Source organism: Dufourea novaeangliae, unplaced genomic scaffold, assembly GCF_001272555.1.
Source record: "Dufourea novaeangliae isolate 0120121106 unplaced genomic scaffold, ASM127255v1 scaffold69, whole genome shotgun sequence".
NCBI classification, from domain to species: Eukaryota; Metazoa; Arthropoda; class Insecta; order Hymenoptera; family Halictidae; genus Dufourea; species Dufourea novaeangliae.
Genome location: NW_015373949.1, coordinates 17341 through 41045, shown reverse-complemented (window position 1 = coordinate 41045; position 23705 = coordinate 17341). Strand labels below are relative to the sequence as shown.

The window sequence follows — 23705 nt, the reverse complement described above, 5'->3', positions numbered from 1 at the left end:
GAAGAAACCTGCTTTTTGTTGAAGAATTATACTACTATTTAACAACTGTTATTGAGCACAGTTTTCAGATAAATGTTCAAATATTATATTCACTACTTAGGTACCACAAGATTCTCAAGCTCCTTAGAATAGTGCTTTTATGGTTCGTTTTTCGAAAGAGGAGACCGGAAACGAGCTCGCAAGGTAGACATGTGCCGAGTAGTGATGGGTAACCGAGCTGTTCGAACGTGTTCGAGTAGTAGGGGAAAATCACGAAGCTCGTTCCAGTTACTCGAACGAGCTCGGGTGACAGATTTATGATTCTGCGAGCGGGATGGAAAATCTGTACAGACGAACCTGATGCGAAATCAGGGAGCTGATAGGATGCGGACGAACCTGATGCGAAATCAGGGAGCCGCAGGATTGGTCAAATTTCGTGGACGAATCCGATGCGAAATCGGAGAACCACTAAGTTGGAAATATTCTTGGATAAATGTAATACACGGACGAACCTGATGCTAAATCAGGGAGCCGTTAGGAAATGTTAGTTGGTGCCTCGTAGCCTTTGAATTTATAATTAATACAACTCGAGCGGTTAAGTTGTATTAGTGTGGGAACGGTCGGCCTGAAGGATATTATGTTGTGTTCAATAAACTACACAGTAGTTCGGTTATTTATTTATTTATCGTTTGCGCGGTCACGACTAGTTCGTACTGCTCTTGACGTTGTCTGCGATACAAGTCTCAGATACAAGTGATGTCTCCCGACGCTTCTTCTTTTCGGGAAGTTCTCAAAACCCGAAAGTTTTCCTAATTGGTTAATGTAGCGCGCAGGCATTAACCAACCAGGCGCTTCCTACATTCCCGATCACGCCACCTATTCCTTGCGCCCTTAGCGCGCTGCTTTCGGAACAGGGGTGTGACTTGGCGGGAGTGTGACTCATGGTGGAGGTTTGGCAACGCAGCGGAATTTCCTCCAAGTCCCCAAGGCGCGTGACGTGGCCGATCGCCGGTCATCTGGCCCCGCTTCGCAACCCTTCGGAAACTCGAGGTTTATGACACCCGCTTAGCTATTGAGGCCCTTGACGAAAGTTTCTAAAGGCAAAAATATGCATCGTATAAAACTGCAAATGAAAGCGGAAAGAACACGGCTTTCTCAAAAATAGCTCTGCTGGTGCGGGTATCATAAAACTCGCCAACCATTTGCACGCCAAATGTTCTTTCTTTGTACGTGCTGTTGGCCGCTACAGGCCTGATATTATTCTAAACTAGAGGAAGCTAGTATATCGATAATACTACAGATTTCTGTAGTATAATTAATCAGTCTTCACTTACAAATGTTGTGTTGTCTAGTGTTGTCGCGTAGTAGTAAGTAATAAGAAAATGATAACTATTACCAAAATGAATATGTGCTCGGTGTTAACGGATTTTACGGAATAATGCCAAGTAATAATTCTAGCCGGAAAACAAAACAGTGTTCACGGTTGACTGCAAGATCAACTGGATTCGAAAGGGAACTTTAGCCCGATCTCACGCTCGTAATGACCAACTCACAAGAATGTCACGCGACATGACTCTAAAGGCGACGGTAGAGTTCTGATCCCCTGAGGGTTGAAATCAACGGGTTTATATAGGCCTAAAAATTGGTGGGGATGCTATGAAATTTCCATATAAGGAAATCTTTGACGGTTGAGGTTGCGTCACGCTTCCTAGTTTTTTGGTTATCACGCCGTAGGAACGTGTTTTTCTCCCTCGCTTACTCAAGAGATAAGGAAAACGTAAGGGCGTTTTCCTTTGCTGGGTGCGAGCTCAGACAATTAGAGCGAGAGGTATGACAGGAAATTCTTCATACGTAACACAACAATAACCTAAGCGATTCGTGTACTGAATATTCATTAAAAATCACCTTTTTATTTTATTTCTTTTGTTTCGGGAATTTTTTATAACAAATCGCGGTGAGCCAGAACACGGAATACGAAGTACAGCGAATGCAAAAGAATTGGTCTCACCGACACGCAGACCTCTCTTTCTTTTCCATTCGCTGTCCTTCGTATCTCGTATTCTGGCTTCACTGCCAGCGACGACTCGGTTAATGCACACGCTGGCTATAGCGCTATAGCACACGGGGAAACACGACGCACAGTTCGTTTCTTAAAACTCCGAGTCTCACTCGGAATAAACAGTTCGATAACTAGATGCTCTGCCCGAGTATGACATGGAATAAATTATTACTTGATAGAGTAAAGACAACGGTGGTCCGTTCGAATCCTTTTGTGAGTTTTTTAACCTTTTTCCCTATTTTTACCTTTCCCCTGCCACTTTTTATCTTTAATTTTCAATATTATACCATTTTAAATCTTTCTGACACCTTTGTACACAATAAACAAAAGCTTCAACATTTTTTTATGTTTGTACTATATCAGAAGCAATAATGAAAGAATATGAATTTTTAACACCTTCTACATAAGTAAATATGTTTTAAATTATACTGTGTTTGGTATCGTTTAAATCGGAATAATCTCACCAATATGCTCATAAAAGTTTCATTATCAAAGAACCAAAAATAAAAAAGTTTCATCGTTACATTAGTTCGTGTCACCCGATGCCCGGGCATGTAATCTTTCCTTGATCTTCCCTCGTTCAGTCGTCAGCTCGTGAAAGGGAAGCTGCCGCAGTGCGCCGAGCAAAAAACTAAGCGCTTGACAAGTTGCACGGCTTCCTTCCCTAGTGGTGGAGATGACGATGTAGGATTCATCGAGTCGTTTTCGTGTTGCGTTCAACGCGAGATTACTGTACCAGCTCACTCTTTGCTTCACCCACCGACCGAATCTGTACTTATGGGTGGTTTTCATCGTATCTAACGTCATCATCGAGAGAAGGCTGTATCGCCTATTTTCCACCCCGTATTGTTACCTGCCTATGTCCCGAATATATCACGAACCCCCTTCCTCTGGTACCCCTTTCAATCTATTCCTTCTCCCCCCCCCCCCCTCGTTTCAAGGATAAGGATGGAGCATCGGTGTTCCGATAGTGATACATGGAGAGGCCGTTTTAGCCGGCCTCAAGGAGAGACGTGGCCAGGTTCACCGATCACCTCCCCCGAAAGCCGCGATCAACCATAAATGAATTCCTCGCCAATTGAATTTAATGTTGCTACAGCTGGGTAATGATTTGAAGACAGTGAAAGACGAGAAAAAGAGTAGATCGCTTTCGCGAATCTTCCCCCTCCCTTGGCCCACCCACAGAAACAGCAAGGAACAGGACGCAAATGATAGCTCACCGGACTTTGCCGAATTTCCCCACTAGGAGTGAATATTAGTTACATCAGGAACTACCACCGCGTTCTGGGTCTTATAAAATGCACCCCTCTCTAGGGTTGATGTACCACGGAGCGTTGTAGCGTCTGCCAGGCGCCTCCATGACCCGTCGCTAATGTGGTCCAGGGTCACTGGGGTTTCGGTGTGTACCGACACGTACCCGTTAGGGCGAGGCCTTGTTTCAGCAGTGCTATGCTTTACGTTCAGTGCCGCATTCTTGTGGATTGCCTTCTGAAATACGTTTTGTACAGAGCTCGTTGGACCATTGTCCCGCAAAGCGATATTCTTCATCCTTCCGAGACTCGGTGTACCAGTATACGCTTTGCTGATCGGTATCGCATCAAAGCTTCTTCGCGTGATCTACTCAGTGGCACTGTCAGGCCTCCGAAGAGTACCAACCTGTAATGGCCCCCGTCCCTCAGGCCCTGATGAACGATCCTATCATTTTATTTACTTATCTTCCTATGTGAATGGAGTACGTATCTGATCCTTTCAGTTTGGTGTGTGACCTCGCGTCCTTATCCGCTGTCTTCGATGTCCAGCTGTTTGTCGATGCCCGCCACTGCGCGCTCGCTAGTATAGGTGCGTTCGGTGTACCCCCTCTCTATGCCAGTGACAATACCAGGAACCTAGACACAACTATGGTCTGTTTTTCGAAAGATGATGCCTGGGAGGTTGGCCTGCCTCGGCGCGTGGCCTGGCGGAGATCCAACGCGAGCTGCGTATTTTGTGCGACGTTGCACGGTCTCAATGCCACTTTGTGTCTCTTTCCATCCTCCGGCACTTCGGCACGCGAGCCTCTCGCTCAGACGCTCGGTAAACCAACTTCCTTCTTTACCCTGCGATTTCCACGTGTAGCGTTTAATAACCTACATGTTAATTTAATCTCCTTTTAATATGTTGCTCAATATTTGGGTACAATACATTCTTTTAAAAGAAATAAACTTTTTCTTATTCATGTATTTTAACTTTTGACGTGTGAAAACGTTCTGCGTCTTGTCAACATTCTCCGCCATTTCCAGACAATGGATGATTCACGGCCACGTGCCGAACGCAGTCCCCACTCCTTGAGATTGTAGGTAGATCCTTCTCGAGAGGTTTGTAATACGTTTGATAGAGACAGACGACCGTAGGCGAGGACTCACGTGGACGGTCGGACGTCGTTGGCCAAGACGCGAAGAGTGAAAGAGACAGACGACCGTAGGCGAGGACTCACGTCGACGGTCGCACGTCATTGGACAAGACGCGAGGAGTGAGAGAGACAGAAGTACCGTAGGTGTCTCGCGATCGCGGCAACACCGCGAAAACTCGGGCCTACCTCCCAGGCATCATCTTTCGAAAAACAGACCATAGTCCACCTCACTTGGCCATTTCTTCGAACCCTCCCATTCCGCGTCCTCCATGAATCCTGTGGTTCGCCACCCTACCTCCCACAAAGAGTCACATCCCAATATTTGATCATCTCCAGGGGTTCGGGGGAAACTGAGGGAGGGGTATTTCTGTGGCTGGATTCGACAGGGTTCCCCATCTATCTCCTCCTGCACTCTACCACTTCACGAATGAACTACGTGTCCCGAGTCCCTGGCAAACACATGACCGTTTGTCGGGACACTGGGAGTCAAACCGTCACACAACCTAACTCATCACACACGAAAAGTCATCACAACCCGTATCCCATCGCACCTCCTCTTGCGAGGCCAGATCCGTGTTTATCCCTACTAATTCGACAAATGTTGATCCTAGGATATCCTGCCCTATCCTCGGGGAAACTTCCGATCCAACGATCGTTAGATAGAGTTAGGGGGGACTGAGAGGAAGTCTTCGGGGCCGAATATATGCGGAGTCACAGATCCTCCTAACTCTCCACCCTGCCTCTTCACAGATGGACTACCTGATTCGGTTTCAAAGCACTCACTAGTCTTTTTCGAACCACTCCGAATCTATATCCCATCGTATCCCCCTTTTCGAGGTCCAATCCACGTTGTCTAATCCCCCTATTTATTATGTGTTTGTTTGTTTTATATTTTCTTTTTCTTTTTCTTTTTCTTTTTCTATGTTTTTATTATTTATGTATTATTATTATTATTATTTTTGGGTGGGGGGGGGCACCCTTTTCATGTAAAACGGGACAAGGGTAGTATGAAGGTAGGAGAAATCCTCAGATAAAAGGAAGAGGGACAGGATAGAAGACTAGAAAAGGAAGGGAAGGGAAGAAAAATAAAAGAAAAAAAAATAATAAAAGGGGGACGCTTATTAATGTTTTGTTTTACTCATTTGTTCTTACCTTGTTCGTTCTTCCTTTCATACGTCCTGTTGTCCTGACCATGCTTCATCTCTCACCTTTTTTTTCCACGTGATAGAACTTTTCCTCTTTTTCCCGTTCTTTTTATTTCTTTGTTATGTATCTATGCATATATCCATGTATTCACTTCCCCTTTTCCCGATAATCTGTTTCCTTTCTTCCTTTGTTATTCCTATATCTGTCCAATATTTTAAAACCCTCCCTTTCCTCCTAACTCTTACTTCCTCTACCTTTCCCCTGCCACTTTTTATTTCGCTTTAAGCGTTAAATTAAATGTATCTTTGTTTCCTCTCTCTTGATTGCAATTTTTCGCCCCCCTTTTCCCTTTTTCTTTTCCCTATCTTATACCGTAATTATAGGTGTTATTGACTAATCATACTTGGTTTGTGTGTAGAGATATGTGTTATTTGTTTACTTATCCATCTCCTTTTTTTATATATATGTCGAATCCAACACTTTATTATTATATATATTTATTACCGTTTTCCCCTATCCCCCTAGTCCTTATGAATTTGTGTATGCTTTCTCCCGTTCTCCTCCTTCCTTCAGTGTTATTTGTATTTTTGGATTTCTCCCTGTCTATTCCCTGTTTTACTATGGCTATAACATTATTTATCGTTTTTTTGTCCTCCTTTTGTTTCCTGGAAATATAAAACTATTATCAGCCTTCTTGTATGCCCCCCATTATTTTCCCCCTTCCCCCTTTGTTTTTTTTTTACCTTTGTGTATATCTTATTGTTTAGGATTAATAGAGTCGATTGTGACGTCAGCCCCGCCAGCTGCTCGTCCGCGAAACGCGGCCCGCGATCAGGTAGCGTCCCCGGTAACCGTCGGCCGAATTCGGCTATTACTGGCTCGCGTGTCGTCGGTTGCTCACGATCGTCGCCCAGGCCACCTGTAGGTTGCCTCGCATGATTAACACGCCGTCTCTGTCTAACTGACGCGTCTCTTTGTGCGACAAGCGTCTATCCTTGTCGCAGTCATCGGCTGTTGTCATGCGAGGTAGTGTTGTATAAAGCTCGAGTCTTTGAAGCTACAAAGCTTAGCCTTAAAGACTGAGTCTTTAAGGCTAAAATCATATGAAGCTCGAGGCTAACACGTTCACTGCCGAGCGTGTTTCTGCTGGTTTTGTCTTCAGCGCCAAAGAGTGATTACCCATTAGAATCATATAATAATATATTACACAATATGATTATATGTATTGTGCAAACTTATCATGCGTAGTACATTAATCTTGCTGCCGGTCATCTATGACTCCCACGGCGTAAGAGTATGTTTTCAGTCGATAATACTATATTTTGAACATTACAGACAAATTTTTAGCAATGTTTTGTTCCGTCTATTATTCAATGGTTATTTTGTTTCATTTTTCATTTCCCTTTCTTGGTATCAATCTCTCATGTGTTTTCAGTGATGGCTGTATTTTTTAAAAACTGTATAAAGTATAATATTATAGATTTAGTGTTAATTCCATTATTTAACACTTAAGGGTTCTAGAGGGTTGAACCTTAAAGCTTCAGACTTAATGTGGATTAACACAGTGACGATTGGAAGAAATTAAGTTTTTTATATATACTTTCAAAGTATAATTTTTCGAAAATATTTTACTAAAATATTAAGTCAAAATTCACGTGAATAACGAAAAAACTGTCCCAACTTTGTCTCTCAGATCAATGAACCGTGAACAAATTGAGAAACTATTTTGTTCGACGCGTAACATCCTATGACTTGTATATCTTGCTCAAGTATACATAGGTATTTTGTAATACAAGAAAATTTAACGTATTGTCCAAAATATATATTTGATCACCCTATTAATAATAGTTTAATGAGGTTTGGGTGTTGCAGAACTAATTTATAAAAACCACGCTTTTCTGGACGTTTTTGGATTATTCCCCCTTGAATCTTTAAAAGCTTGAGATTCGTGTAATATTAGAGTTAAAAACTGAAAACTTTTAGGTTAAGTTTTAAGGCTTCGAAAACTCAAGGTCTGTACATTACTTCACTACATACAATTTATACGACTCGAGCCTTCAAGCTTAAAGGCTCGAGCGTTAAAGACTCGAGCTTTCACGACTCAAGCTTCGAACCTTGAGGGTTCGAGCCTTTAGGGTTTGAACCGCGACTCGAGCTGTTAAAGCTCAAGACTTGAGGCTCATTTTAACAACACTACCTCTTACCAAACAGCATCGCTGCCTTCCCCACTCCGCGGCCAGATCCTCTAGAAACAATGTCCTTATTCTTAAGGCAATGCAGCAACGTCGGACTGCTTGCCATCTCTAACTTTCACTCATCCGTGCAAGTGTCGTCCATTAAAATCAATGCGTTTGCGTAATCAGATTATGAGTGAACGAAGAACTTTTTCTGGTGGTTCTGCAGTTATTGCGACACATGCACTAATAATACGTTCTCGCATATCTTCGGCTGTCGTTGGTGGCTCGCGATAAACTTCATGTTCACAAAGGAAATAATCGAGCGGCGTTTAATCTCGCGAACGAGCTGGCCAAGCAATGTTACTGCCACGTCCGATTTAACGATTACGAAACATCCTATTTAATATTTGCCGCGATTGCCGAGCATAATGTGTTGGACAACCGTTCTGTTGATACCACATTATTTGACGTATTAGACACAAAAATGTGGAGTATGTTTGACCCGTTGAAGTACCGTCCAATAATTTCGTTGCCGCACCTGTTGCGAAGTGTTCGCGAAAAATGTTGAAGTTGGAGGATTTTACGAACGTCGCTTTCCGAAGAATAAATTAATATTATCGGAATAGTTGGAATAAAATGAATCGACACTGGTGTCGTGTGTTGGTGGATGTATTTGTATATGATTGGTGTTCTGAGTTGGTGTGGGTGTGGCAAAATTTGTCTGTAATGTTGGAAGGGAGAACGATGCGCTAAAGTTCCCCTTCTCGAAGTAGACCTGGAGTTCCGGGAATCGATGGTCAGGAAAAACCGAAAATTAATAAAAATATGAGTGCCCTGCACGTGGTTTGCAGCTGTCCAAGAACCCCAGGTGATGTTCATCGTCGACGTCTAACGGCAATTTGAAAACAAAAGGCCGCGGGTCGGTCCTTGGCTGAATGCGCTGGTAAAAATTCCCTGCCATAAATGACCCGATTGCTATAGCCCCGAATTTGCTATAAGCACGTTTCAACAGCTCCAAACATTCACTTTCCACCGGTGTTGGTGGTCAATTTCACGAATCCAATGTGGATTCTCTGTTGCTCAATAATGCATATTTTTTGTATTAAAATCTCCGCAATTTGTGAACGTGGCTACGTCAGACCATAAAACAGTCTGTACAAATGTACCATTCGAATCTTACATCTGGTGCAACAACCAATCACAGAATTGTATGCGTTTCTCAAAAAAGAATACGCACAACACTGCTTTGAATCATGACCGAACCACGCAAAATCTGCCGTGTACTGATATGTGGATTATGAGCATGAGTTGGTAAGGTTACAGTTTTACGACAATTACGTTTCTGACGACGATAAAACTGTCATGTTCTTGGAGCCTTTTACTAAGCCATAAAATGGTAGAATGTGATGGCTGATTTCGACCAGGAGACTTAGTTTGGCGTAATATCTTAGGTCTCGTAGCATTCTCATCATACGCAGATAAACAATTACCATATTGCACTTTTCTCTGTTACTAAACATCTTACTTTTACGTTTACAGAGATTATAAACAGCTACTAACTCAGCTACATCTCATATTGACGATGTTACAAACATGTAACAAACAACGTGTTTACAAACATGACTTGATATTTCCTAATGCATTAATGTCTCAATGAGTGCGACGTACTCGGGTCCGCTTCGGTGCATTCATGGCAAGGTGAAAAGGTTTTCAGCCCCTCATAAATTTGTTCTTTACCTAAAGCCGAGCCGCTGCTTACCGTCTGTTTACTCTGCTTTGTTTTATTCCAGAGAGACGGCCCCCAAGTGATGGGAATAAGGTCATTGCTCGTATCGCATTCATCGAGGAATCACTGTACATAGAATATTATTAATTTGAGAATATCCCAGTAATTATTAATTTTAAGCCATCTTTGGTATAATACTTTTTTTACGCAGAATTTGGTACTTTATCCGAATTGGGGACAAAATGCTGGGCATTCCATTTAAAAAACTGAAAGTGACCCTCATATCTCGATAAAAAAGCAAAGTGACAAAAAACAGATCACAGCACTGTATGTCCCCCTAGAAACCATGCAACATTTGTTGGAATAATTTTTTTGTACAACAAATAACTTACGAATTATTTGAAGTCGTCACTTTACGAGACTCACCCTGTATAGGTACATATGTATATGGAGATACGAGCGTCATCTGAAATTGTCAAAAATTTTGTACAAATACGCACCGAATGAACCTCACTGAGCAATAAAACGAAGTGAATTAAAGAAATGGCGGCGGCATTTAGAGAAACTTGAAATTTTACCACAAGAAATTTCAGTTTCATTGTGCAATAAAAATGATTTAATTTTAATTGTAATTCTTTATATGCACCAGAAGAACCCGATCGGACAAACAGTTTTTTAGTTATATTGTACACCGTTTTGAAAAAAGTGGTTTCATGAAAAACGCGTTTAAAGTTTTCTGTTATAAAAAGTAATACTTTTTCGTACAGCTGTTTTGTTCTAATCAGCGATTCCAGAGCCATATGGGATCCCTTCTGTTCCCTCTTAAAACGGCTGCTGGCTTGCCCTGGCTTCTCTTTGAGCAGTTTGAGCTGCTGACGCTTCTTCGCTCCTGGCGCTTTATCCGCGTGGCGTCGTAAGGGGTCCGCGTACTGCTTACACTGTAAGCCTATCCTTATTTCCAGTACATTCATGATATTCAGGATAGCAAAATATCCTTCGTTGAAAATTCCAGCAGTAATATATGCTGCTATTTCCAAAGTTTGTATTCCGCAATATAAATACTTTGGAGCCAAACGCCAAATAGTCGAGTTGAAACTCTCGTTAACATTTTGCGAATGCCCGCCTAAACATCGCTGCAGATGTTCATCTTTAGAAAAATCTTTATAGATAGGTAATAAATGTGTTTGAACATCTTGATGGAGTGGGGCAGGGTGGTCAAAAACAACTCGTATAGTTTCAGCTACGCGTCACTTACACCAGCTCTCTGCACCCGGCAGGCAATTTTCGTGCATCGGCTTTTCATTTGTTGAGCATAAATGTTTATATGTTGCAATTATTTCCTTCTTCGTATCATCAACTGAATTCACATTTCTCTGAATCGCTAAGTCGTAATAAGTTGTTAGTTTTCTTATGGTAAAACATCAATTAATTTGCCTGTTCCACCCAGTTTTTCTTGTTTTTCCAAATTTCTAAGCCGTGTACCCATCTACTACCGCCGAAAAGGTCTGGAATATTCCACTACGTAGGTGCTCCTATTGCTCATTATGTTACGAACGAACGGGTGAGGTGATCGTTTGGTTACCTTTCGAGCGCTCCCAGCTCGACGCACGGTCAAAAACTCGACTATAACTACAATTACAGTGCGAATATCGATCTGTAATTTTAGGGACACATTCTCTACATGCATTAGAGTTGGCTTAACCCTTTCGCCTACGATTTAAGTTCCAACGGGGCGCGCCACAATCAACGTCTTGGCGATTACGCGTCGATTGACGCTTTTTGACGCTTCGGACGTGCGCTCGAAATTGTGCAAATCGCACACGTTTTCTAATATGTAAATACATGTGTAAGGTACAACTGGTTTAATTTTTTCTAGGATGTTACATAAGTAATAACGAACGATTCATCATTGAACAAGAAGATGAATTATCTTGAAATTCTCATGCTTGGCCCGATAGACGTACCACGGTTCTCACACGATATTGTAGGCGAAAGGGTTAAGCAAAGAAAGTCGATTTTTTTGACCGCTTACACGAGATGCTTCCCTTAAATAATTAATATAAAAAGTAAGGTTTGTTCAAATTCCCGTGGAACATCATTTAACAAAGAATGTTACAATACATGTTATTCACAATCATTTGGCTCGTGAACAGCAGATTAAATTATATATTATAATTTCGATTTGTCACTATTTAAGCAGTATTTCTACTTTAACCTTTTGTTTTGGTTCTTGTGGACTGTTAAAATAAACACTACTTTGATAATTCTATCGAATCTTAGTCGAATTCAGTAAAAAATAATCGATGCTTGTCATAACTTCGTTTTATTCAAACTAAAATGTATTTTCTCTTGCGTAAAGTATACTAATGTGATACAGTATCCAACTACACTTTTAGTAAAATTATAATACGTAACAATTCCTTGACTGAAAGTTTATGAATCTTTGTGGCATTGTGCATTGTATTTAACAAAAGTATATTCTTATTTGTCAATACAGACAAAGAATTGCGTACTGATGGTTTTTGTGTACAGTGATATTCTTCTTAGAATTTATACGCTAGTCCAAGTTGGTCCGTTAAAAGCTTTTGCGTCATCCCCACTGCAGTAATGTCCTGATAAGTGTGAATGCCTCGGTTCCGCGGGGTCACACTCACGGTGAGCACGGACAGTTGTCAGCACCTCGTCAATCTGTTTTTTGCTCGAAGCTGGAGCCTCGGCAGCTTGCCTTTGTAGTGTTCCAACATAGAAAAGGACAAGCGAGTAGAAAACAGAAAGAGAAAGCATCTCTTTACACTCGATTCGACTATGTGAGCCCGCCTACGACGCTCCCACCGGCTAATGGTTACATTGTAATCGCTGCGGTTCGCGTTATCTTACTTGGTCTCGATGTGTCTCGTTCGTTTTCTTCGTCACACAGTCCGATTGTGTGTTGTGACGGTCCACGCGTAAGAACTGCGAAAGCGTTGAATCCGTAGACGTAGCACTTTCCGATACTCGCGATTACTGACTTTACACCGTCGCACAGATATACCGTTTAGGTGAGGGATTATATGCCAAGACACAACTTGTGAATAAGATATTTAATGCAACGTAGAGGATTGCCGGTTGTACAGAGACTGTTCCTAAATGCTAGCTTACATTCTTATCTATCTTACGATCTAAAATCTTACCTAAGGGTAGGGGTTAGTGACTAAGGGCGCAGCGCAAAGGTTTGAAGTTCATGTGACTAATGGAAGAGAAAATTGTGAAAAACAGAAAGTGAGTCACAGGGATGAGTTATAGATATGATTGGTCATCACAGTGTCTACCGTTTCGGCCAATAATAAAAATACGTGTGACTGGAGGTGATCCAGCTACCATTCTAACGTCGACAGCTTTCTAAGCGTTCGCTGACACTCAATCGCTTCGACGAAGCGTCGTACATATACGTATACATTTCCCCGCTCTGTCCGTCCGTCAAGTCTGTCTGTCGTACCCGTCGGTGAGAAGAAAGAGACTTTTTTCGACGGGTCGACGCGACGGTTGAATGAGCGAAGATCAAGAAAAGATTACATTCCCGGGTGTCGGTGATACAACGCTAATGTAACGATGAAACTTCTTTATTTTTGATTTGTTGTTGACGAAACTTTTACTAGTACACTGATGAGATTTTTCTGATTAAAGTGATACCAAATACGACATAATTTGGATCATATTTACTCATGTAGAAAGTGTTAACCATGCATATTCGTTCATTATCGCTTCTGATTAATCATAAGTAAATATGGTCCAAATTATATCGTGTTTGGTATCATTTTAATCAGAAAAATCTCACGAATATTTCATTAACAAAGAACCAAACACAAAAAGTTTCATCGTTGCATTTGTTCCCCTCGATTATCCATCGGCTCGTGAAAGGGAAGCCGCCGCGGCGCACCGGGCAAAAAATTATACGCTTGACCGATTCCACGGCCTCCTTCTCCAGTGGTGGGGATGACGACTTCACACTTGTCGTGAACAAATCGACTCACACTTATCAGGACATTACTGTACTGAGAGGGCGGGCGGTCGTGTGCTAGTAGCCCTTGGAACCAATCCGGCTGGTTATGTATACTGAAAGTTTAGAAGACAAAACAAGATTAAAAACTTGCGTATTGGCGAAACAACACTATTATAAAGATGAAAACTTTTTATTTTTGATTCTTTATTAACACTTTGACCGCGCGTCACCGAAATATGGGTGACACGTACATCGCAAAGAGCCTAAATTATTTAAATACTTTACAAAAGTTTTGCGTAAAATAAATATCGCAGTATAATTTAAAACAAGGCCAACATCCTGTCTTAATTGAACGCATATATTTTTAATGATTTCTGATTTGAAAAACGAAATATGTAAAAGGCATATGGCTACGTACGGCATTTTTCACTGTGGCAGTTAACGTGTTAACGAGAATTTTATGAAAATATCGGCGAGATCTTTCTAATTAAAATAAGAGCAAACACAATATAATTTGGATCGTTTCTAACGTATAGAAGCGATAATTCTTCATATTGCATTCTTCCATTATTGTTTTTAATAAATTATAAGAATAGGTTATTAGCCATTTTTAAAATAGTAATAGTATAGTATTTCTAGTATTAATATTATACATTAGAGTAGTGTAAAGTAGTACAATACTCTAAATTATTTATAGTAATAATTACTTTGAGTTCCGTTTACAATAATATGACGTTTATAGAAAAGTTTAATACATTTACAGTTTATTGAAAAACGAAATATTTTTGTCTATCGTCCCGCGATGTCATTACTTTCTACTCGTTTGTAATGCCTAAAAAAAAAAGAGTTTTAACGCAGTAAATGTTCAACTAAATATTTTTTAGAAATAACGTCCAAATAAAGTATTTCCTCTTGTTCTTCGTCATATTTCAGTTTTATTCATTAACGTTTTCTGTGATTGTCGTTGGCCGGCAAAATGTACAAAGAGGCCACTTGCCAAAGGCTCGGCCCAAAATTTATGACGTGCCAAATGCAGCGCCTCTGACCGATATATGGTCCAAACGACGTTCGAGTGTATAGCGTGTGACTTCCATTGCTAATTGGTTCCTTGAGTGTAGATTCTAAATTAATCACATAGATTTTGTGATTTTTATCTTCTCTCGCCCTTTTTTTTTCTAAATAAATTTCAATATTTCAAATACAGTATGATTTCACGGGAATAAATATAAACAACACGAGTAATAAGTTCATTCAGAGAGCAAACAGAACTCTTTGATATTTTCTTTTTCTGTACACTTCTGTGGAAAAACAGTCCATAAATATTTTAATTCGTCCGATTTTTTCAGCCTTTAAAACTAAAACGATATTTACAGAATCAGAGTCAAATGGAAACTTCAACGAAGACGTCAAACGTCTCGTCGGGGACTGTAAATGCTGTCTCAGGCTCAAGCACGTCTGGGAACCCACCGTCAACAGCCACTGACAGTGGTGACGTTTACGAGTTCAAAAGCTCGAAGGAACCAACACCGGTCAGAGGTGCAAGCTCATCGCCAAATCCTAATCCTGAGAAAGATAAAGATGGCAACAAGTCTGCTGGTAGTCAGGGAAACCAAGGCAGTAGCAGTAGTGCGTCCACTGCTGGTGGCTCGACGACATCCTCTGGCGAAACAACAACGACGTCAGCTACTACAGATGATACCTCTACAGTTTCGGCGTCGCCTTCATCCAAACGTGCTTTTGAAAGTGATAATACCGAGGAACAAGACGAGGAAAATCGTAGGAAAAAACGGAAAGATTCGGAGCCTGTAAAAGAAAGTTTAAAAAGTACAGCAACCGGAAGACAGGGTACCGGCAGGAATACTGCTAATATAGGGGAAAAGGTAACTATCATATATTACAGTCAGCAGAATATGAAATTATAGAAATAGTTTTTAATAGGTCTATTTGTCGTTACAGTGTACAAAGTCTGGTAAACAGGGTTCTGGGGCAACGTCTGGTAAGAGTAATCAAAACACAACTTCTATTAGCGCCGATAGAAAAAGTCCAAGTACTGCCTCAATGGTAAGTAGTCCAAAGCCTTCAAATCCATCTTGTTCGGCGACAAGTGTCAAAACAACTACACCGGCACCTCCCGAATCTGACGGTGAAGACGATAGGTCCAAAGGTTCAGATTCCAATTCAGCACCCAAAGTACCACCTTTGAAAATAGTTATTCCACAAAGTAGCACATCTGAGCAAGAGCAGGGAAACAGAAATGGGAAAAGTACATCCAATAGAAGTCATCAGTTACCTTATGTAGTCGCAAGTTCTAATAGTAATGATTCAATGGATAAAGATCAAAGCCAATCTGCAAGCGGTACAACGAGTCCAACAGAAACTGGAACTAATGTTAAAAACGAAGACAAAAAAGATTTTAGTGGTGCTTTACACGGGGAGGAAAGATCAACACATCATCAGAGAGTGCTTAGAAGTTCGCATCGATCCAGCAATGGCAGTAATGGCTCATCAGCATTGAAAGAAACTTCTACCTCGACGAGTGCCGGAAGTTATTCGAACTCATCTCCATTACCAGCGACTACTTCAACAGATCGTTCAAACAATTCATCACCGCAACAACGGCATCATTCACCAGCACCTGAAGTGGCTGGTTCCGAATCTAATAAGAACAGTTCAGCAGAAGCTTCGAATAATAGTGCTAGTTCAAAGGCAAATGTTGTGATGGAAAAGTCAGAAAAAAGTACTGAAGTCAGTGGGAAAAGTCAAAAAGATAGCGGGGCAGAGAGTTCAGAAAACACTTCTACAACTACCTCGTCAACAACGTCGAATGTGGGTACCCCAGCGCCACCGGTTGAACTGCATCCCAGAAAAAGAAAAATGAAACCCAATAAAGAAGCACAACAAGCTGCTACAGCTGCCTCTAATGAAGCATCTGAAACAACGAATACGGGTCCAGAAGTACATCCACACGATCAACCTATTACCAATTGTTTCCAATTGTTTCTCAATATTAGGAAACAGGTCAGTATACAACATTACTAAAATAATTGTGATGCAGTCTGTGCAAAGTATTAAGGAGAAATAATAATTTTAATCCTATTAGATTGAACGAAGAAGAAAAGGACTCTTTCCGGTTCAACCAAAACCACCTCAGGGCTTCAAGGACTATTTAATGAATCGTTGTACGTATGTATTAGCCGGAAATGCAAGCAAAGAACCGAATGTTAATCCTCCGGTGGGACTACAAGGTGCTATGAAGGATTTATACATTGAACAAGAGAAAGAGAGATACCGTCTTCGAATGCAGCATGTTGTCGAAAAAGAGAAATTAGTATTATCAGTGGAGCAGGAAATTCTTAGAGTACATGGCAGAGCTGCTAGAGCTCTTGCTAATCAATCTTTACCTTTTTCTGTTTGTACTATATTAAAAGATGAGGAGGTTTATAATGTTATTACTCCAGAACAAGAAGAGAAGGACAGGAATGCAAGGAGTAGATATAATGGCAGACTCTTTCTAAGTTGGTTACAAGATGTGGATGATAAATGGGAAAAAATCAAGGTAAAAATAATAGTGATTAAGTTATTCATGACCTGAATTACCGCGTAGACATTTGTCATTTTACACATTGTCTATGATTATTCAAGTCAAATTAAGAAATCTTAACGTTAAAAACGATTGATAAGCATTTTTTTTCTTGCATATCAGTTTAAACAAGCGTAGAACATTACTAAATGCCACTACTAAAACTTCAACAAAACAATAATAAATTACAATAAAATATTATTTTAGGAAGCAATGTTGCTTAGACATCACAATGAAGCTGAATCGCTACACGCTGTGCAAAGAATGGATTGGGAATGGAAACTAAAAGAAGTTGGATTATGCGAATTTAAAGCAACACCTCAGATAGAAGACATGCATGTTCCAATGGTACATGTTTCGGATGACTTTGATTTGCTTCCAGCTTAGTGAACAGTGATCGATCAGTTAACTTGGCATATTTATTTTGCTCATATGATCTTGGCTCATTTTCAATCTCCACTATCTCCAACAAAAAACAAAAGTGTTCACTGTTTGACATTTAGATAATTCGTATGTTTTCGCACATACACAGAGTATTGGTTAATTTGTAAAGAAGCAGTCGAAACCTTATAACTTGTAGCACTATCATTTTCACCCGTTTCTCCTAACAGCACATTGTTGCAAGCATCACCAGTTGACACTTTTGTCTCTAATTAATTGTACTGGAACTTCAATGGTTGCATTTTAATGCATAGCTTGGTTAGAAAACTAATGCGGAAGATGCAGTGGTTACGGTACCAGTATGATCCGGCATTATTGCCATTGATGTTACCTAATGGGTTCTTAGAATGCCTTCTATAAGTTCAATACTCATTCACCAAAAATAGAATCATTGACACTTGAATTAGCCATTACAACGGTTTACTTCCAACAGAACACTTGTATGTAGTTGTAAAAATATGTACGATGTATCGTATTCTTTTTAATGGTATGCCTGTTAATACGTGCGCGCGCGTGTGTGTGTTTGAAATTATTTTAACGCTAATGACTATAATCTGTGATTTCCCTCATAACGTATTCACTACATCTTTATGGTAACAAAAATTACGTTATTGTTCTTAAAACTATTATTATGCCTAGAGGCTGTATTTATGAAACAATGGGACTCTGTAATTGGGTTATCCAATTGTATTTGTACTTTTGTCAATTTCTCACAATTATCCGTAATATATCTTATTTTCTAATTGCATTAAGTTGGTATAAAAGGTTTGTTGTGTTTATCAAAGGAACTGAAAAAAGAAAAAAATAGTCGTAAGATAATTTTTTTTTAATTAGGCATCAGTTATTAAATTCTACAATAATTTTGGAAATGTCAGTTTTAAAATTGCTTGAGTGGTCAAGTTTGTTGATTGAAGACAAGTTCAATTTCAACCATGTAAAATAAGCACAGTATGCGCCCATACAGTCGCGCTGCTCGAATGATTTTTCATTCATTAGTGATACGATTGAAAAAGAGTTAAACAAGAAACAATTATTAATTTCATAAAATTCATTAGTTTGTTGATATTAGCCTTGACCAAGAGCTCGGGAATACTTGTAGCTTTCCTATTCAAATCCCCTCTTGTCATGAGTACCACGACGCCAATATTCAATTCACTATACCACGTAGCATGCGACAAATAACGCTAGTAAACTATCGCTCTCATGCAAGTGCTAAGAAACTACTCGGCTTGAGGGATCCCTGCTGTGGACAAGCCTGATTTATATAATTATTTATATAAGTGTAATTAAAAATATATTTATAAACGTATAGTTTATATGATTATACGCTAACCTTTGAGTAAAACCTATAAACCTTTTACCACAACATGATATATTTCAAAGGAAAAGTAAAGAAAATTATAAATGTCGTATGTAGATTGGTAATAGTCCTTACAAATGTAATGACTAGAATGTAAATCATTTATTCATTTTGTGTTTTAATAGTTCTTTTCATGTTTTTTCAATACACAATGTCTACATGATAATGTATTGTATATATTTTGTACCTAGTGACTTATACTAGACATTAAGTAATGTATTAAAATTTTAAATTAAAAAGTTGTGTAATAAATGCAATTGCTTCAAACTTAAAATTCTGTTTATTGTTGTTTATGACTACGTTGTAACTCTTTAATATTATCTACATCAGTGTTTAATTGAAAATTGATTGGTTTATAATGACCCATGAGTTTATGATAATGTGTTTTATCTGTGAACTCGGGCTCAGTAAAGAACATTGGTTTTCCTTTTACAAAGCATGTTGAGAATGGTCCAGTAAAATCAGGCACATGTACATCATTCTCTGTGAATTCCACCTGAAACAAGTTATGCATATGATGACCATACATAAATAAGATTAAAATACATATAGTAAGGAAGTATTGCAAATACCGTTTTTTTTTTAAGTAATATGCTATATGTTTGAGCAAGATATTTATCTGCCGCAGAGTCATAGTACATATTAGCTACATATTTCCTTCCTACTAGGAAATGTATTAACAATGGAGTACATATTGCATAAACACCCATAAAACCGATTAAACCCAGTGTGATTGCATCTTTGTCTGCTTGTATAGCATTATCCCAAACAAATGGTAGAGTTACTAAAGCTACACATGATGTTCCTAGGGTAAATAGTTTAAGACCAAAAATATTTTTCGATAAGAGCCCTGTATATATTAACTCTTTTTCTTTTTTATTATTGCCTTCTGTGTGCACATATCTTACTTGTAAGGTTCGTGCGAAGCTCTAGGACAATAAAGTAATATATATTACAAACTTTTCATTTTTCCTACAAAACAGTAATACATTTGATAAATGACAAATAATTATATTCTAAAAACAAAATATAAAACTACGTTTACTTAAAAAAAATATACGTAACAAATGTTCTTAAATTTATAATATTTACATCTAACTTTTTATTTGATAGACTTTATGTATTGTTTTAAATAAGATAATCTAACCTCAATATCACCATTATTGTATGCAAAGCTTCCGACAGTACATCTTTGGGGTAGAAATTTTTGTAAACGTACTGCTTTTTTAATAAAAATCTGACTTTGCAATATAGAAATCATTATAGCGATGTACGAATGTCCCAAATTATACTGTTAAATCCCCCAAAAGCATTAAATTGAATTGTATATACACTGACGAGCAAACTTGGCTTCCACTAGGGGAAAATGTGGCGTGGGAAGAGAACTTCTTACCACTTGCTATCGGGAATTATTGAAATTTGTACCAAATTAACATTTATTTCAGTACTTGAAATAAACTTCCAAAGTGATGAGACTTTTCTTCTACACCACTTTTCCCCTAGCGGAAGCCGAGTTTGCTCGTGGGTGTATATAATTTCCACGGTTCCCACCTAACTGCACCTGACTGAACCGACCACCCAGAGGTGGGTAAATACGCGTTTTTTATTTTATACGTGACACGTGTTTTAAATATCGTAAATGTGTCGTAAATGTGGTATATCTGGAATGAAAATATTTATAACGTGTTTCTAGCCTATGAAACGTTTTTCGTATAGGTTGTAAAGAAATGTCAATTTATTAACAATTATAATTCTGATTAAAAACAATTAAATTAAATTCGCTTTACATGTATGAAGAATGATTGTTAAAAGGTTCCACAAAATTGGTACAGAATAGTAAATATAATTTGTTTAGATTGAAATTATGTTAATAAAAAGTTTATTTTTATTTAGGACGAAGTAAAATTGATCAGTTACTTGAAAATTCATTTTTTTTATGTAATATCCCTTTTTGCATAATTGATTTAGAACATTTTAAAGCATTTATTAATGCACCAAATGATTAATATTAGCCTCTTACAAAGAAGGCATTGGCAACAATTTTGGACGCACAATATGATGAGCTCGTTAATTTTACAAGGTAAGATGAACCACAAGATGGAGTTATTGCTAATTAAGTGGTGGAAAAATTCACGGTCATTAGTAAAACTGTTGTGCCTGTGGCCAATGTTATATTTTCCACGTGGCCAAAAACCTTTCTTGGACTCATTGAACTTCAGTACAATAAGAGAAACTAGAGAGGTTCTGAGTGAAGTTGTAACATAATTACATAGTTTCATTACTACTCATAGCTTTACATTTATTGATATTAATATTCTTTTCATAAACGTTTTTAGTCTCATCTATACACACAGTACTGCAACTTACCATACTTATATCAGTTGTATTGTTATTAATCTTATCATAAACATATTTATTTACTTGATTGAAAAATTTTCATTTTTTTTATTGCAAACTCATTTATGCGGTTCTAATCTCTTCACAGCTGTATTTCCAATAACACAGTTGCACACTGCAAAACGTTGCATTTTCGCCTTTTTCATTCTTTCCCCTACTGAATCTTTGGGTTCATATTGATTATGTTCTTTTCTACCACCTATTTTTTGGCAATCACAAATAATTTATATAGCTGTATTATAAAAGTTAATTTGAGGTTATATTTCGTGTTTAATATGACACTTACAATATTACATTTCTAACATTACATACAAAAAGGAGATATGTATTGTTTTTACTTATTTTTAAAAAGTTTTTCTACTTTAATTGTTTAAAGGTTAAAATAATTAATAAAAATGACACGTATAAAATGGACTCAAAAACGACATATTACCACCGACTAGGTATAGAATAGACCTATCATCCAATGCTTTTTTCTGTCCCACGTTCATAGGGCTACGTAGCCCTATTACCATTTTAGTGTCAATACCCGACGTTACCGATAAAGCATGAATTCTGAGTATTATTAGCACAAATGAAGTGTTATATATTCCATTCATATTACGTGTATCTATATGATTTCATGAGAATAAAAATATCCGATGCTTCAGTTTAAGGTTAAGGGATAAATATAACAGTCATCAAAACATGAAACGGAAAAGTATATATTTTATCACTTAACTACAAGACAATTTATTTTAAATGCATCGTTAATGGACATTTTATAATGTTACTTTTTACATGTTCTTGTTTTATTCGTTTTTATATCTTGCTTTACATTTGTATATTCGTAACAGATAAATTCAGAATAGATGTAGTTTCGCAAATAATTTATTAAATCTACCTTTTGGCCGGCGGCTTACAATTTCCCTTGCGGGAATGCCTTACCGTAATGAGCCATCTCGTAACCGCGGGATTCCGGGAATCGGGTGATGTTACGGCTTGCGAGCGAGAGCGATAGAGCGAGCCGCGGTATCGGTGCTCTCCTTCGGTGTTGACGCGTGCCGAAGAATTTCGGTGGTCTATGGGGGGAGGTGTGCAAGCGAGAGAGTACGGTAGAGCGCGCCGCGGTATCGGTGCTCTCGGTCGGTCCAACGCGCTAGTGACGTTACGTCACACAGTTTATTGACCTAGCCGTGTACGTCGTACCAGGCCGTACCATCTGGTGTTTGGGTCGTTCAAGGAGGAAGGTCGTTCAAGTCGGCAAAAACAATTCAACACGAACAAACCTGCGTACGCCCAACACATAACGGTGTTAGCTTTCTCACTTTCTCGTGAGCCGTCGCGGAGGGTGGGCGTGCGTCTCATACTCGTCCTTTCTCTTGTTACTAACCCATTGTTTGTTGCAGGCATTCGACAACCATCAATTTATTTACTGTGCATATTATTGTGTCCCTCCTCTTGTTACTAATCCTTTGTATGTTACAGATGTTCGAGAACCATTGACTTTGATATTTATTTTCTTATGTACTGTGATTCATTTACTGTGATTTATTTACTATGCATATTATGTATTTTATGTGTATTGTACAATGAAAAATATTTTTCCAATCAGTTATTCCATCGAAAGAAGACATCGATCAACGTCTACATCTTCAAAGCGTGCGTCTACCACTGCGTTAAGTTACTGTAAGTTGAACTTAAATCATAATTCGATATTCATTGTTATATTCATATTCATCATCGCATCGTTTATTATTAATTTTAGTCTATCTATTAATAGACTTAAATTATGACCATCCATTGTGCATACCAAGTTATTATTAATTCATTTTGCTCGTTGATTCTCTACACGGACTTGGGGTACGGGCAGTGGGTCTGTCCTTATGGTACGGGCAGTGGGTCTGTACACTAAGACTGTTTGCCGATCCCTCTGGTTTCTATTGAGAAGCCAGATATCGGACGTGTTTAGTCTTTGCCTGGTAAGTAGGATTTGGAGAAAGACTCGTGCGTGCAAGGGTACGGAGTAGTCGGGAGGCTGCTCCGTAAACAGAGAATCTCGCTTGCACTACCATGCTTGTGTACTCCTTTGGTTCGGGTCTGGTACGCAGGTGACCAGCCCAAAGCTCCATGGCAGTAAAAGATGGATCCGGGTTAGCGAGGTGTCGCCCGTCTTTCCTATTTTCTTAAACCAGGTTCTGGCGACAACACTTGCATCGCGATACTTGTTCATACTGTAGTTTAACGTGGTTCATCGTAGACTTAATAACTGCTTGGTATATAGAATATTAGGTGCGTAAACGAAATGATCGATGGAACTTTTTCCATTCCGTCTATCTCTTTCGTTTGAGTATTAGCGACTACGTTGCGTTTAGTTTAAGTTATTTTGTATTAATAGCATTAATTCGTATTAATTACAATATTAAGATAATTTCTAAGCTGATCGTTCTAAGCTGAAGAACGAAGACAACCGACGAGGGAACTTAGTTTTTT

At 38.9% G+C, this 23705-nt stretch overlaps 2 protein-coding genes across 2 annotated transcripts in view; one reads left to right on the top strand and one right to left on the bottom strand.

The window, feature by feature from the left end:
• Positions 1-17422, top strand: part of LOC107186120 (ankyrin repeat domain-containing protein 12) — a 56177-nt gene extending 38755 nt beyond the window's left edge. The window contains exons 3-6 of the mRNA XM_015573929.1: positions 14829-15335; positions 15412-16473; positions 16556-17011; positions 17243-17422. Of these exons, the coding sequence (XP_015429415.1) occupies positions 14829-15335; positions 15412-16473; positions 16556-17011; positions 17243-17422 (2205 nt within the window). The remainder of the gene's footprint in view (positions 1-14828; positions 15336-15411; positions 16474-16555; positions 17012-17242) is intronic.
• A 1694-nt stretch (positions 17423-19116) lies between these two features.
• Positions 19117-20277, bottom strand: LOC107186119 (transmembrane protein 70, mitochondrial). Its single transcript, XM_015573928.1, has 3 exons — positions 19984-20277; positions 19409-19765; positions 19117-19332 (listed from the first exon to the last, which is right to left on the bottom strand). Exons 1-3 carry the CDS (start codon positions 20095-20097, stop codon positions 19117-19119), a joined length of 687 nt encoding a protein of 228 aa, XP_015429414.1. The 5' UTR covers positions 20098-20277.
• Between the last annotated feature and the right edge of the window lie 3428 nt (positions 20278-23705).